Source organism: Pleurodeles waltl, chromosome 10 (genome assembly GCF_031143425.1).
Source record: "Pleurodeles waltl isolate 20211129_DDA chromosome 10, aPleWal1.hap1.20221129, whole genome shotgun sequence".
Lineage (NCBI taxonomy): Eukaryota > Metazoa > Chordata > Amphibia > Caudata > Salamandridae > Pleurodeles > Pleurodeles waltl.
The window spans coordinates 68,952,999-68,965,240 of record NC_090449.1 but is presented as its reverse complement, the minus strand read 5'-3'; the positions used below and the strand labels follow the sequence as shown (position 1 = coordinate 68,965,240).

The window sequence follows — 12,242 nt, the reverse complement described above, 5'->3', positions numbered from 1 at the left end:
AACCCACCTATTGCTTTACATCATAACCCAACATACCTCCTGCAGGTCGCCCCACTCCGAATGAGAGGAGGATGCACATCCGTTCCAGTGACCTACAAGTCACATGGTCCACTCCCAGGAAGATAGCCTGGTGGGTTAATCCAGCTGCTGCACACAGTTGTGTGTGAGTGCACATTTCTTTGTCTATAGTGTAATTTGATTTCGGGTTATGCATTTAATGTTGCATGAGTTCCAGAGAACATTTTTATAATAACAGGTGCATTGCAAATTTGGGATGCCGTTCGTAGGAAGCTACTTTGTGAGAGTCTTCTGACTGAAGTCGCTTTACATAAACAGAATGGGATGAGGAGGTGAGGGCTAGCACTATGGTATTACAACATTAACATTGTATACAATGCACAGTACATTTTTACAATACACTCGTTTTTTGTTCTCACAAAAGTGCTGCTGCTCAATGGATCACTGGTATTTCAGTCCTCCCCAATCTGCCTCATAATTTGCATTGTGAGGTCAGTCTGCACCCTAAACTTACTTCTATTTATGGGTGTGGATTTACTTTTTTTGCGATTCGCTTTGTTCCCATTGCTGCACTTAAATTGTTGCACCAGGTAAAGGTTTCCAGGCATTCTACTGGGAATTCCGTGTGATATTTCCCAGGGCCTTTATTTGCCCTATTCTACATAGCATAGAATTAGGCATGATGCTCTCTGAGCAAACACACATAAAAAAAAAAAAAAAAATCCACATTGAGAAAACCATTCATCTGCCAAATCTGAAGTAAAGCATTCCCCTTTCAACTTCTATCACGGAAGAGGGAGTGATTTCTCCACACATGTGGCAGAAAATCTGCAGTAATTAAACTACTCACACCTGCTGGGAATCCATCGGTGAATTCCTGGCAGAAGTACATTTAAATAACTTCAGCCTTAAACATAGGTTTATGAGCGAAAATACATTTGCGATTTGAGTCCTGTGCGCCTGTCAGTCTAGATCCAAATAGCTGAGCAGGATATAAACGAGCGAAAACCACTTGATGCAATTTAAATGCTTAGTTTTAATATGAAAAATTTCCAGATATTAGCAGCATTTAGCGCCACCAGGTGTCGGAGACTGTTTCTGTCGCCATCTGTTTCTCAGTCCAGTATATTGTTGGTGTGGTGGTGAAGGGGTTAACTGGACCACTCCCATTGTTCTAAAGGACAAAGCATCTTTCCAGTGGGAGCTTCGATTTCAGTGCCAGTAAATCCACCCACCCATCGATTATTGTGTTCAATACTCAACGATCTGGATACCTTGCAGGTGACTATGGAAGACTGATCTCAAACTGCGGTGGAGAAAGTGGTGCAGGCCACTCAGTGTCCCAACTAACTGAGTAAATGTACACGAAGCCTTAAAAATCCATTTGCACTCTCTGTCATATATGTCAGACACTTAGAGTCAGGATCCAGTTAGTTGGGCTCTGTGACATTAAATATCAAGCTACAGAAATTGAAACTGCATGTATATAGCATTCCCTACCCCGCCGAGGCGTCCACTGCATCTGCCTGCCACTACAATGTAAAGTAAGTATATATTTACTACTATTAAGTCACCCAGGGGAGTAAATATATGTGGAATTGAGAATAGTAAACATGTTTTTACCTTACAGTTTAGTAGCAGATGGAGTGTTATTGACACGTGTTGTATTCTAAAACAGTTATTTACTATGTAGCACTAGAAAAACCGAGCAAAATGTCTCTAAAGAAGTTGGTGGGGAGACTAGTTACAATATCTTCACTGCCCTAGGGCACACCAGGGGTGTCCCCGGAGAGCCCTAGAAAAAGGAAACAAACAGGAGAACTTCAGAGTGAAGGTTAAAAATGGCGGGAAGGCACAGCTGCAGTGCCAGTCAGGGACTTTCTTCCTTTCTCCAGTAATGGGAAAGTCACAATATTGCTGTGTAAATGCTTCCGAGAAATACACCAAGACATTATTCCGTGTAAAGTTTTGGCTCTTTGGCTTCGGTTACTTGACAGTAAGGTTGGGAATCCATTGATTCATTGAAAAGGCCCAAGTTACTCCCGCAAGACTGTACATCCTCAGGAACTCAGGAGAAGCCTTAGGTAGGAAACACTAGGGCCCTACAAGAGGAAAGATGCAGATGGAACCACGCAAGGGGTTGTGTCTTCCGGCTTCAGGCCCCCTCTTGTGGGTCACACCGCCATCTCCCACCACCACTCACAGTAACCCCTGAACTCTTGCGTTTCAGAATAAAATAAAGCAAGCATTGGCAAAGCTAGTAGGTTCTGCCGTAGGGGCCTTCTAGCTATAATCCACAGTGCATGTTTAATATTTATTTTTGAGGATGCTAAGACACGACCATATTCCACTGACACATGCATGAGGCACAAACCCACAGGTGCCATTTGCATTAATTTAATGTTTACTGATCCAAGGTGGCAGAAGCCACGTGAATTGATGAATAAAACAATAAAGATTTTATTTGATTTTTTACATGAAAGCACAGTTATTTTTTTCCGAAGGATCACAAGTGTATGGGGGTAATGGAGAAGTTAATGGAGTGAGTGGGTGGGGGCGAGAAGGCGAAAAGCATTTCCTGGAGAAAAGGCACACAACAAGCAGGGTAGAAGCATGCAAAGGTGAAAATAACAGGCGTAGGAGAGGGTTGTGTGGTGGAGAATACAAGTGTAAAAAGGGGTGCACAGGGGGCATATTGGTGGAGCACATAGGGGGAGAGCAGGAGAGAAGTAGAAAACATATGCACTCTCATTGAGTGTTCAACCCCAAACAAAGCACCCTAAATTGAGCATTAGAAGGATATAAGCCAGCCATTCAGAAAGATGGTGACAAGGCTATTCTTCAACACATGAGACGAGGAAAGCCATTAAATAAGAAGCAAGCAAATGAGTGACAGTAAGGCCAACAAATGGTAAGTAATGAGCTCAGCCCATGCAAGTTCTTGGTAAGCCCAAAATGGGCCTTTTGCAACCAGGTTTCTGGCATGCTTGACCTATAAATGCGAAGTTCACACCGTCCTTCTGCTGTACCGCCAGCCATTTGATAGAATTGGTGTATGCCTTGGTAGTCAGACTCACACAATAAGGTGCCTCCACGAACCATGTGGTACAAAGAAAACTTATCAGCATACCACAAAATGTAAGCTTTGGAAGTACGGACAGCAGCAGTAAATTTGGAAGCAAAAAGGTTGTGCATCTACTTTGCGTGTGATATTACCACATTTTCGTCTGTTTTGCGATAATTGCAGCCCACAGGGAGTGAAATTGGCCCTCATGTCTAAATCAAGCAGCCATAAAACAGGCGCGAAAGCCAATGGGCCTGTTTTCCGCGCAAAGCCTGCCTCTAAACTAGCGCATCAGTGTTCGAAGCTTTGAACTTGCTCCCTTGGTTGTATAGGTGTGTGAAATTTCTTCATCCCCAATGGAAGGTTTCTGGAATGTTCACATTTAGTTTTAGAGACGCTGAGATATGGGAGGTTTGCATTAAGATCCTATATGTCCAAAACCAATGAATTTGTATGTAAGTGGAGTAGACGATCCCACCCCTGCTTGTGGAGTCAATTAACGTAGCATTTGTTTATGTATTTGTGTATATGTAGTAATGCAAAGTTTTTAACCAGCTGTGCAGTACTCATGTTAACATTGTATGTCTTGCAGATAATCGCCTATCAGCCCTATGGGAAGTCGGTGGACTGGTGGGCCTTTGGAGTTTTACTCTACGAAATGTTAGCTGGACAGGTAAACAGCATGAGCGTTTTGTCTCGTCTGCGAATGGCGGGGGCTGGCCTTGTGACTGCATATCACCAAATGTCTGTGCATGACCAGTTTGTCCCTATTTCTATAGTTCATATTTGGGGGACTGTGGGTGTTATAGCTGCCGACCCCCTTTCTGCATAGATGCTTGTAGTAGTCACAGGTGCTTCTCCTCTCTCCCTGGATGGCTGACTATCTTGGCTGTTTTTCCTTCGTTAGGTGCCTGGCAGTGTCAATGTTCTTCCTCAGTCTTTGGTTATATGGCTGGTGGTGTCATAATTCATAGATACTTCATCCTTATCTGTTCAGTAACATCCAGTGCTTTACTTCTTCCTCCTCGGTGGTTTGATGGCTAGGAGTGTCATTGACTGCTTCCTTCTCTGGTTTGGATGGCTAGGTGTGTCATGGCTGCTTCCTTCACTCTGTTTGGATGGCTAGGAGTGTCGTGGCTGCTTCATTCTCTGGTTGGATGGCTAGGAGTGTCGTGGCTGCTTCCTTCTTTCTTGTAGAATGGCTATGAGTGTCATGGCTGCTTCATTCTCTGGTTGGATGGCTAGGTGTGTCATGGCTGCTTCCTTCACTCTGTTTGGATGGCTAGGAGTGTCGTGGCTGCTTCATTCTCTGGTTGGATGGCTAGGTGTGTCATGGCTGCTTCCTTCTCTGGTTTGGATGGCTAGGTGTGTCATGGCTGCTTCCTTCACTCTGTTTGGATGGCCAGGAGTGTTGTGTCTGCTTCATTCTCTGGTTGGATGGCTAGGAGTGTCGTGGCTGCTTCCTTCTTTCTTGTGGAATGGCTATGAGTGTCATGGCTGCTTCATTCTCTGGTTGGATGGCTAGGAGTGTCATGGCTGTTTCCTCCTCTCTTTCTCTCTGGTTGGATGGCTAGGTGTGTCCTCACTGCTTCCTCTTCTCTGGTTGGATGGCTAGGAGTGTCATGGCTGCTTCCTTCTCTCTTTCTCGCTGGTTGGATGGCTAGGAGTGTCATGACCGCTTCCTTCTCTCTGGTTGGATGGCTAGGAGTGTCATGGCTGCTTCATTCTCTCTGGTTGGATGGCTAGGAGTAGCATTGCTGTTTCCTCCTCTCTGGTTGGATAGCAATGATTGAAATGGCTGCTTCTTCCTCCCTGGTTAGATGGCAGTAAATGAAATAGATGCTTCCTCCTTTCTGTTGCATTCCCAGCTGTTGTATGGCTGCTTCCGTTTCTCTGGTTGCTTGGCTGGAAGTGTCATGGCTTCCTATCTGATTGGTTTGCGAGGAATGTCATATATGTTTGTTCCTTTTTCTCTCACCATTGCAGGCTCCCTTTGAAGGGGAAGACGAAGACGAGCTTTTCCAGTCTATCATGGAGCACAACGTTGCCTATCCCAAATCTATGTCAAAGGAAGCTGTGGCCATCTGCAAGGGGGTAAGTCTGTAGTGGCAGTAGGACTCGGTAATCCCTTGGGAAGTGGAAAAGACCGATGGGGATGAGAATAGGAACACAATCGCTTTGGCAATAGCAAGCTCGCAGGGGAGGGAGAAAAGGAGGGGGGGTGAAAATGACAGAATGGGCAGGTTCATAAAAGAGGAGGAAAAATCCCATCACAGAGAAAATAAATGGGGGAAAAAATGCAATCATCTGAACTCTTTGGGGAATTTTAATACCTGCTTTGCTTGAGTGGACTTGGGGCCCATTTTCTCGCTTGCTGTGCCTCACCTGACTTGGCAACCCCTATTTATTCCAAGCAGTGACATTGTACTGCATTGTACTGTAACATTCATATAGTGCCTTAAACTATGTGTGACGCTGAGGCCCATTTTTTAACAATAGCATGCGGCACTACAGGGTAGTGCGTGTTTGGCAGAGTGTTGTATTTGAAGTGTTGCAGTGTGTGAAGAGTGTGTGAGTGGTGTGAGAGTAACAAGAGATGATGTTACCTTTTCTTTGGGTGAAGTACCGAGCTGTGTGGTGTGACAGACAGCAGTGCAAATTATAACTACATTTAGGATTCACACACATAGGCAGCTACACAGCACCAACTTTGCCAGAGGGGCAGCAGGCTGCTGAATTTACACCAGAAAAGCTGGTGAGGGTTATTAAGAGAAGGCCCAGTAAGGAAGATATGCTGTCAGAATAGTAAAATGCCACCAAATGAGTAAGAATGGGAGTTGGTGACGTAAGCAGTAGCCATAGACATTTTTTAAGGCAGGGGTACCGCCTACTGTGGTACAGATATACCACATAAATGATTACACGTGTGGAAGAGAAATCAAAGTTGGCAACCTGAGCATAAACTACACCGTTTTTAAAAGACCCAGGTTTCACCTATGTCTGCTAGATTGAAAGAGGGCATAACTTTTGAGAAGTTTGTGCCCAAACTCCCTCCGATGCTCTCAAAGGCTTCTGTGGAAATATGTTTAGGTCAGACTTTCATTTTGTGAAATACTTGTGATCAGCACTTTCACTGTGTTCTGTATGGGCTTAATGCCACACTTTTTGATGGAGAAAGAAGAAAGTATGTTTTTGGGCGTGACCATGGAATAGAGGCTAGAAAGCTGTCCCATTCTATCATAGAAATTAAGGGTAGACCTATGCTTCCTGTAATGTGCTGATTATGTGAACTCACAACATTTGCAGATTCCCTAGATAAGGTGCTTGAATGCTGAGGGATGTTTGTGTTGTGTCAGAACTTCCAGTCTCATATTAGTAAGATGGGTTGTTTAAATTCTTTGCCAGTGAAAAGAAAAAAAATTCAAGATCAGAGAATCTTTTCTTGGGCTGGCACACACAGGGTAAAGTTAGGAGGAGACTACAAACCAGAGCAGCATGGGAGATTCCAGGGAGACACAAGCTCTGGGAGAAGTGGAAAGAGTATTGGGACAGACTGGGAGAAGAGGAGACATGGTCACTGGGAGACACATTTGCTGGATATTGCCAGATTCACAAACTCTGAAATGCACTCCCCAGAAAATGCAAAATGCTGGTAGCCCGCAGGGGTGGCAGGTGCTACTACACAAATCCAAGCTCGTGTTACATCGAGAATGCCCCTTAAAATAATACCTTCGCCATTGTATGGGGTACATCATAGCTTTACTTTGTTCTTGGGTTCATTGTCTCTCATGAAGAAGCACTTCTCAAATACTTTGGAACTTGTCTTCCTGTTCCTTTCATGCACGTCTTGCCTGGGAAAGTGGTTTTCTGCAGTCCCTTTTCAACAGCAGCTAAAACCAGTTGATAGAAAAGCTATAAAGTCTACCATTGCCTCCTCGTAGGAGGCCTTTCTGGATTTCAAAGAAAGTATAGCACCATTTCTGTAATGTTTGGGTGAAGTAGGGGCGGAATTAGTTGTTTGGTGGTGTTTCTTCTCACAGGCCCACGGTCATTGGTACTCCTGTTAGCAACCTTTAGCCAAGACTTCATTCGTTTCTTTCCCTCTCCAGCGGCAGCTGTGGTTAAGCAGCAAAGTCTCAGTACGGGGGTGGGTAGGGGCTTGTAATAGGGTGCAGTATAAAGCAGAAATGATCCTACTCCATAAACATGACTGAAAAGAACACGGAAGGGTGAAAATCTAAAGTGCAATCACTTGTGGTTCTTGAGAATTTACCCCAAGAGCCACCAAATGTTATCCTGTGCTGTCAAAAGAGAAGTCAATGCAAGTCTCTGAGTTCAGCTGCCCAAGTACACTAACAAGACATTTCTTCGAGATGATTATAGTGTTTCCCAACAGAAGCACAATCAATCAATGGATGCAAACATCCACTGCACACCAGCAAAGTCTATCACAAGAATCTGCCCGAGTGAAGAGTAGTTCATCAAAGTTTGGCTCGGCTGCATTGCTCCATTGGAAATATCAAAGTTGACAGGGGGACTGGGGCTTTTGGAAGCAAGGTGTCACTCTTGGATTCGGTTAACGATTTGGGCTACTAACTAGACATATGGGGCCAGTAGCTTAAAATTGGCCAGTCATGGTTGAGCATTTGGATCCTGAGTGCCAGGTTACTCACAGGTCTGCATCTCATAACCGCTTAATTATTGTTGCCAAGTTTTGATGTCGTGGAGGGTTGATTGTCCCAGGAGACCAAATAGTTTGTGTTTGAGATGCTGTGGAAATTTTAAATTCCAACATCTGAGAAACCACTGATCAATCTCATGAAATGGGATGTGCCCCAGTGGCATGCGCTCTCGAGCTCAAAACTGGGGAACCATGTTTAAATTTCAGCCTCGGCTCAAAATCCTGTGATTCTGGACAAATTACTTATTTTCTCTGACTACAAAATGTGTAACTAGTCTGGGTCTTGTGCAAAAAGCTCTAATTCCCTTGAGCAAAGTTTGCCCTAGCCAAAACCTGCAAGTGAAGTGTATCCTTAAGGTCAGAGGAGCATTTTCGACATCTTCTTGGGGTTGCAGCGCAACAGAAGCAAGAGGAGGCCAAAAAAGACAAAGAAGTCTCTAGTTTAATTTCTAGAGTGGGATCAAGGAAAGGAGCTAGTTATAGGCAAAAAGTCCACTTGAACAAACTTGGACTCCCTGCAGTGACCCTCCCCGTGTATATCTACAGGCCAAATAGGTGCAGGCTTTATGTAACTGATACAACCACCAGCAAAAGGATGGACGGGATGATTGAAGTAATCTCAGTCAGTATAAGTCGCTCGAGGACCTGGCCTGGCAGTTAGGTTACTCTGGTCCTTTAGAGCTGGACCAGGACTGACTAGCTTATGAGAGGTATTTGTCTACAGTGACATAGCCGTGAAAACGGTGGTCTACGACACATTCCTGAGCACTCACCACTGGCTCAGGTTAATTCAAGCATTTTTCACATCACTTTGTTGTGTGTTTATGTAACTGGTGACATTTGAAGGGGCGACACATAGAAGCCTCTTTGATTGTGAGCAAAGTGCTGCAGAGCCTCGGGGCATCGCTTCCAGGTCACTTCACAGTCAATGGTAGAAACCATCAATACATATACATGTCAGTGGATGAGCTGTAAAGCTGCACTGTAGTTAGTTGTACCAGGAAGACTAGGGGGTTGGATTTGTGCATTTGTAAGGCGAACTGGTTTTCTTAGCATGGGCGTCACCTAGCAGTAGTAAGGGTGAAAGAATGCTGTCCCTGGTGTATCCTACAGCACCCCTGCGGTTTCCTCGCTACTCCTGGCCATTACGTAGGGGCTGTTTACGTTCAATAGGAGCAGAATACAAGCAGGAGTACAAGGCCCCTATTGTCTCTAGTATCCACTCTTTTCCCTTCCGGTTGGCTATCTATAGGAAGTAGGAGACGTTAAGAACAAACCCTGCGATGTCATCGGGGTCAAAGGGTGCATAATATCACTTCCTGTATCCTGGCATTTGGTGAATTCCCCTCCACGTCTCCCAGCCTTGCTAGGAAGCCGGGGATGCTTTAGCCCGCCTGCTCCAGTGTGCTGCGGGGGGAGGGGAGCACTGGATGGGATAAATGCACCTGTCCCCTCCGCTCTCCGTCACATCACTCACAGCCGGGCACGTGCGCCGGCCCCGGGAGCGCCACAGCTGCTCGGGGGCTGTTTCTTTAATGGAGCTCTTCACACTCCTGGTGGTGCGGGCGGCTCGCGGCGAGGGGGTACCCAAGCTTGCAGGCGAGGGGGGCGCTGCTGGTTTGGTGGACTCGCGCAGCGCATTGTATGTTGGGGGCATCAATCAAGCGGACGAGGCCTAGGCGGAGACCGGAGGGGCCGCAAACAGCTCCACATCCAACAAATGGCGCCCAGAGGCGGGTGCACAGCGCGCCAGGTTGCACACATGGGTAGCAGATTACGGGTGGTATCCGACATTTCTTAATGGGGTTCTTTTTTTTTTTTTTAGTCTTTCTCCCTGCTCGAGGCTGGTTCTCGCAGTTTGTATTCCCAGGGCCTTTCTGTAGGTTGACTAGATTTTGAAAAGAAAAAACCGGGACAGGTTCGACCTAAAAGTAGGACTAAAGCCTTTAGCATCACTTTTATATCTGGCCTGTCCTGTAAAAGTGTGTGTGTATTTATTTGCGAGGGTGCGTGCGCGCGCACACACGAGAGCAGGCAGAAGTATTTAAGAATTTAAGACTCTAGAGGGGCATCTGAAAGGAAAGCACACCTTTCACTTCTGATTGGCAGGTTGACCTAACCTTTGTCCCAAAAACCGGGGCATTTATTTCGAATTAATAAAAGCGTTGGCAGGTTGACCTGACCCTTGCCCCTAAAACCGGGACATTTATGTAAAATGAACAAAAGCGTGGGACACCGGGACAGTCCTCTGAAAACCGGGACTGTCAGGGGAGATCCGGGATGTCTGGTCACCCTACCTTTCTGGTGCTATCAAGACTGGCCTGTGGTGGGCCTTCTTGGCAGTGGGTTCCCAGGACGGGCCTACTATACACGGGGCCGCCCTGTGCCGCACAGTTTCACACTTCACCACCATCGATCCAGTGGAGAAGGCATTAGCACGAGCTGGAATCCCTTTGGTCGAAGAGGTTTCCAGCCCAGTGTAAATACTTTGCACATCTGGGCGCAGTTTAAACCTCCCCTGGCATAGAAGGTAGTTCAGAGGGCTTAAGTATTTGTACAGCGTGTTGGGAGCAGGTGAATGATAAGGCATGTCCGGCCTGTAAAGCCCCCACACACAATGTCCCCACCTCCTTACCAAGGCCACGCCCCCTTTTTTCACATTCTCATGGTGAAAATTACCTTAAGGTTTGAAGGCCCAGTTTCCTCCACTTTCTCTTGCCTCAGAGAGATATGAGAATGACACGTTGTATCAGAGGGCGAGATAATGCTAGTTTCACAATTGTATTTTCTATTCTCCACCCCACACCCTCCCCCACTCACCCTCAGTGACTGCTTGTCTTGGACACCCATCAAAGAGCCACCATGTTTACGCTGCTGGGCTTCCATTTAACAAGTAGCTGCATTCTGGGAGTTGTAGTCTTAATTCACTCCAAATAGGCCAATTGAAAGTACGAAATTACAATTGTTTCTAAAAAGGAAAGCTCTGGAATGTAAATTAAATGTAGCTATAATGGCAAACAATATTTTAACCCTTTGGCCACTGGGTGCCTGCACTGCACTTGTGGCATTTGATCTCTTCTTCGAAACTTCAGCGTATGCTGCCTCCCTACAGCACCTCAGTCCCTGGCATCCTACAGATACTCAGCACTTCCTCCAAGGCGGCCGCCAATACTATTTGCTAGTTACTCTGCACTCCCTCCAGTACCTCAACCAATGACATTCTATAGACATACTGCCTGCCAAGACCTCAGCCAATGGCAATTCACTTGATATTTTGCTGCTCTAGTTCTGAGACCTAAGTCACTGGAATTTACACCTACCAGAGAGGGCCCATTCAGCTATCCTATATTATTTTAGTTTCTGAAGACTGCTCTTTCAGGTGAAGCCAAACCAAATACTGCACAATGCAAGAGAAAGATTGGTTCTGGGATGTTTTTTTTTTTTAAATAGTCTTTTGCATCTTTCTTTTCTTTTTACTTTCCATCCTTTTAAAATATATATTTCTTCCCATCATCCTCTATTTCTTTTGTTGCTCCTTTCTTTTAGTTCTTCCTTCCTTTTTGTGTCTTATCTTTTGTACGTCATTCCCTCTTTACTTCCTTCTTTGTTCCAGGAGGGTTTTCTTTATTTTCTCTTCACCCGTCTCCTCATTTCATCTTTCATACTTTATTTTCATTTTTGTTCTTCCCACCCTTCTTCCATCTATCTTTCCATCTTGTAAAGATTCTTTGTTATTTTCCTTTGTTTCCTATTCAGCTTGAGTTCGTTTTCCAACCCTCCACCCTTCATTCTGTTGTTTCCAGTCTTTCCTTTTTTCTTCTTTCTGCCTGTTCTTTGGCTTTTTTCATTCATCTGTCTGTTCTTTCTCCCTGGCCTCATTTCTGTTTTTTTCCATATTTATTTTCTTCCTTCCTTCTTTTTCTCCAGCCTTATGGTTTTTTTAGTTCATCTATCCATTCGCCCATTTGTCTGTCCACCCACCCATCAATTCATCACTCCATCCAGCCATCAAACTCTCCGTTTTTCCCCCTGTTCCATACCCCAGTGCTCTGTTATTGCACTCCACAGCTCCATCATTCCAGCCTCTTTCAAGGGAATTTATGAGCATCTCTTGGGAGACCAGTGTCTCCCATCAAGGTCAAAGGAGCTACAAACAACAATTCCAAGGTTCGAACATGTTGCACCGTACCGCCCAGTGTCACCCATACCTTGCTCAAACTGCCCCAAGGGGCGTGTTCATGGCACCCTTTGCTTGTTTTTTGTAAGTAGGTTCTTTGCCAGCAGCACATTCTGGAGCAGCTTAGCTGACTGAGAATACCTTTAGGACACGCTGTCCTCTTCAGCAACACATCATGTTGGTGTCATAAAAGCAGAGAGGGTTTTCATTTGTCTCACTGTGGGTCAGGATCCAGACTAGGTCCCAGGGAGGTGCCCTCGAGGAGTGGTGGGGACATTTGCAGGTGTGAAGGAGCTACTGAG

The 12,242-nt window shown here is 45.5% G+C and overlaps 1 protein-coding gene across 2 annotated transcripts in view; it reads left to right on the top strand.

Moving 5' to 3' along the window:
- PRKCB (protein kinase C beta) overlaps positions 1–12,242 on the top strand; it is a 799,526-nt gene that overhangs the window by 651,404 nt on the left and 135,880 nt on the right. For both annotated transcript variants that reach the window (XM_069209698.1, XM_069209697.1), the window contains exons 14-15: positions 3,675–3,755; positions 5,069–5,176. In XM_069209698.1, coding sequence (XP_069065799.1) covers positions 3,675–3,755; positions 5,069–5,176 — 189 coding nt within the window. The remainder of the gene's footprint in view (positions 1–3,674; positions 3,756–5,068; positions 5,177–12,242) is intronic.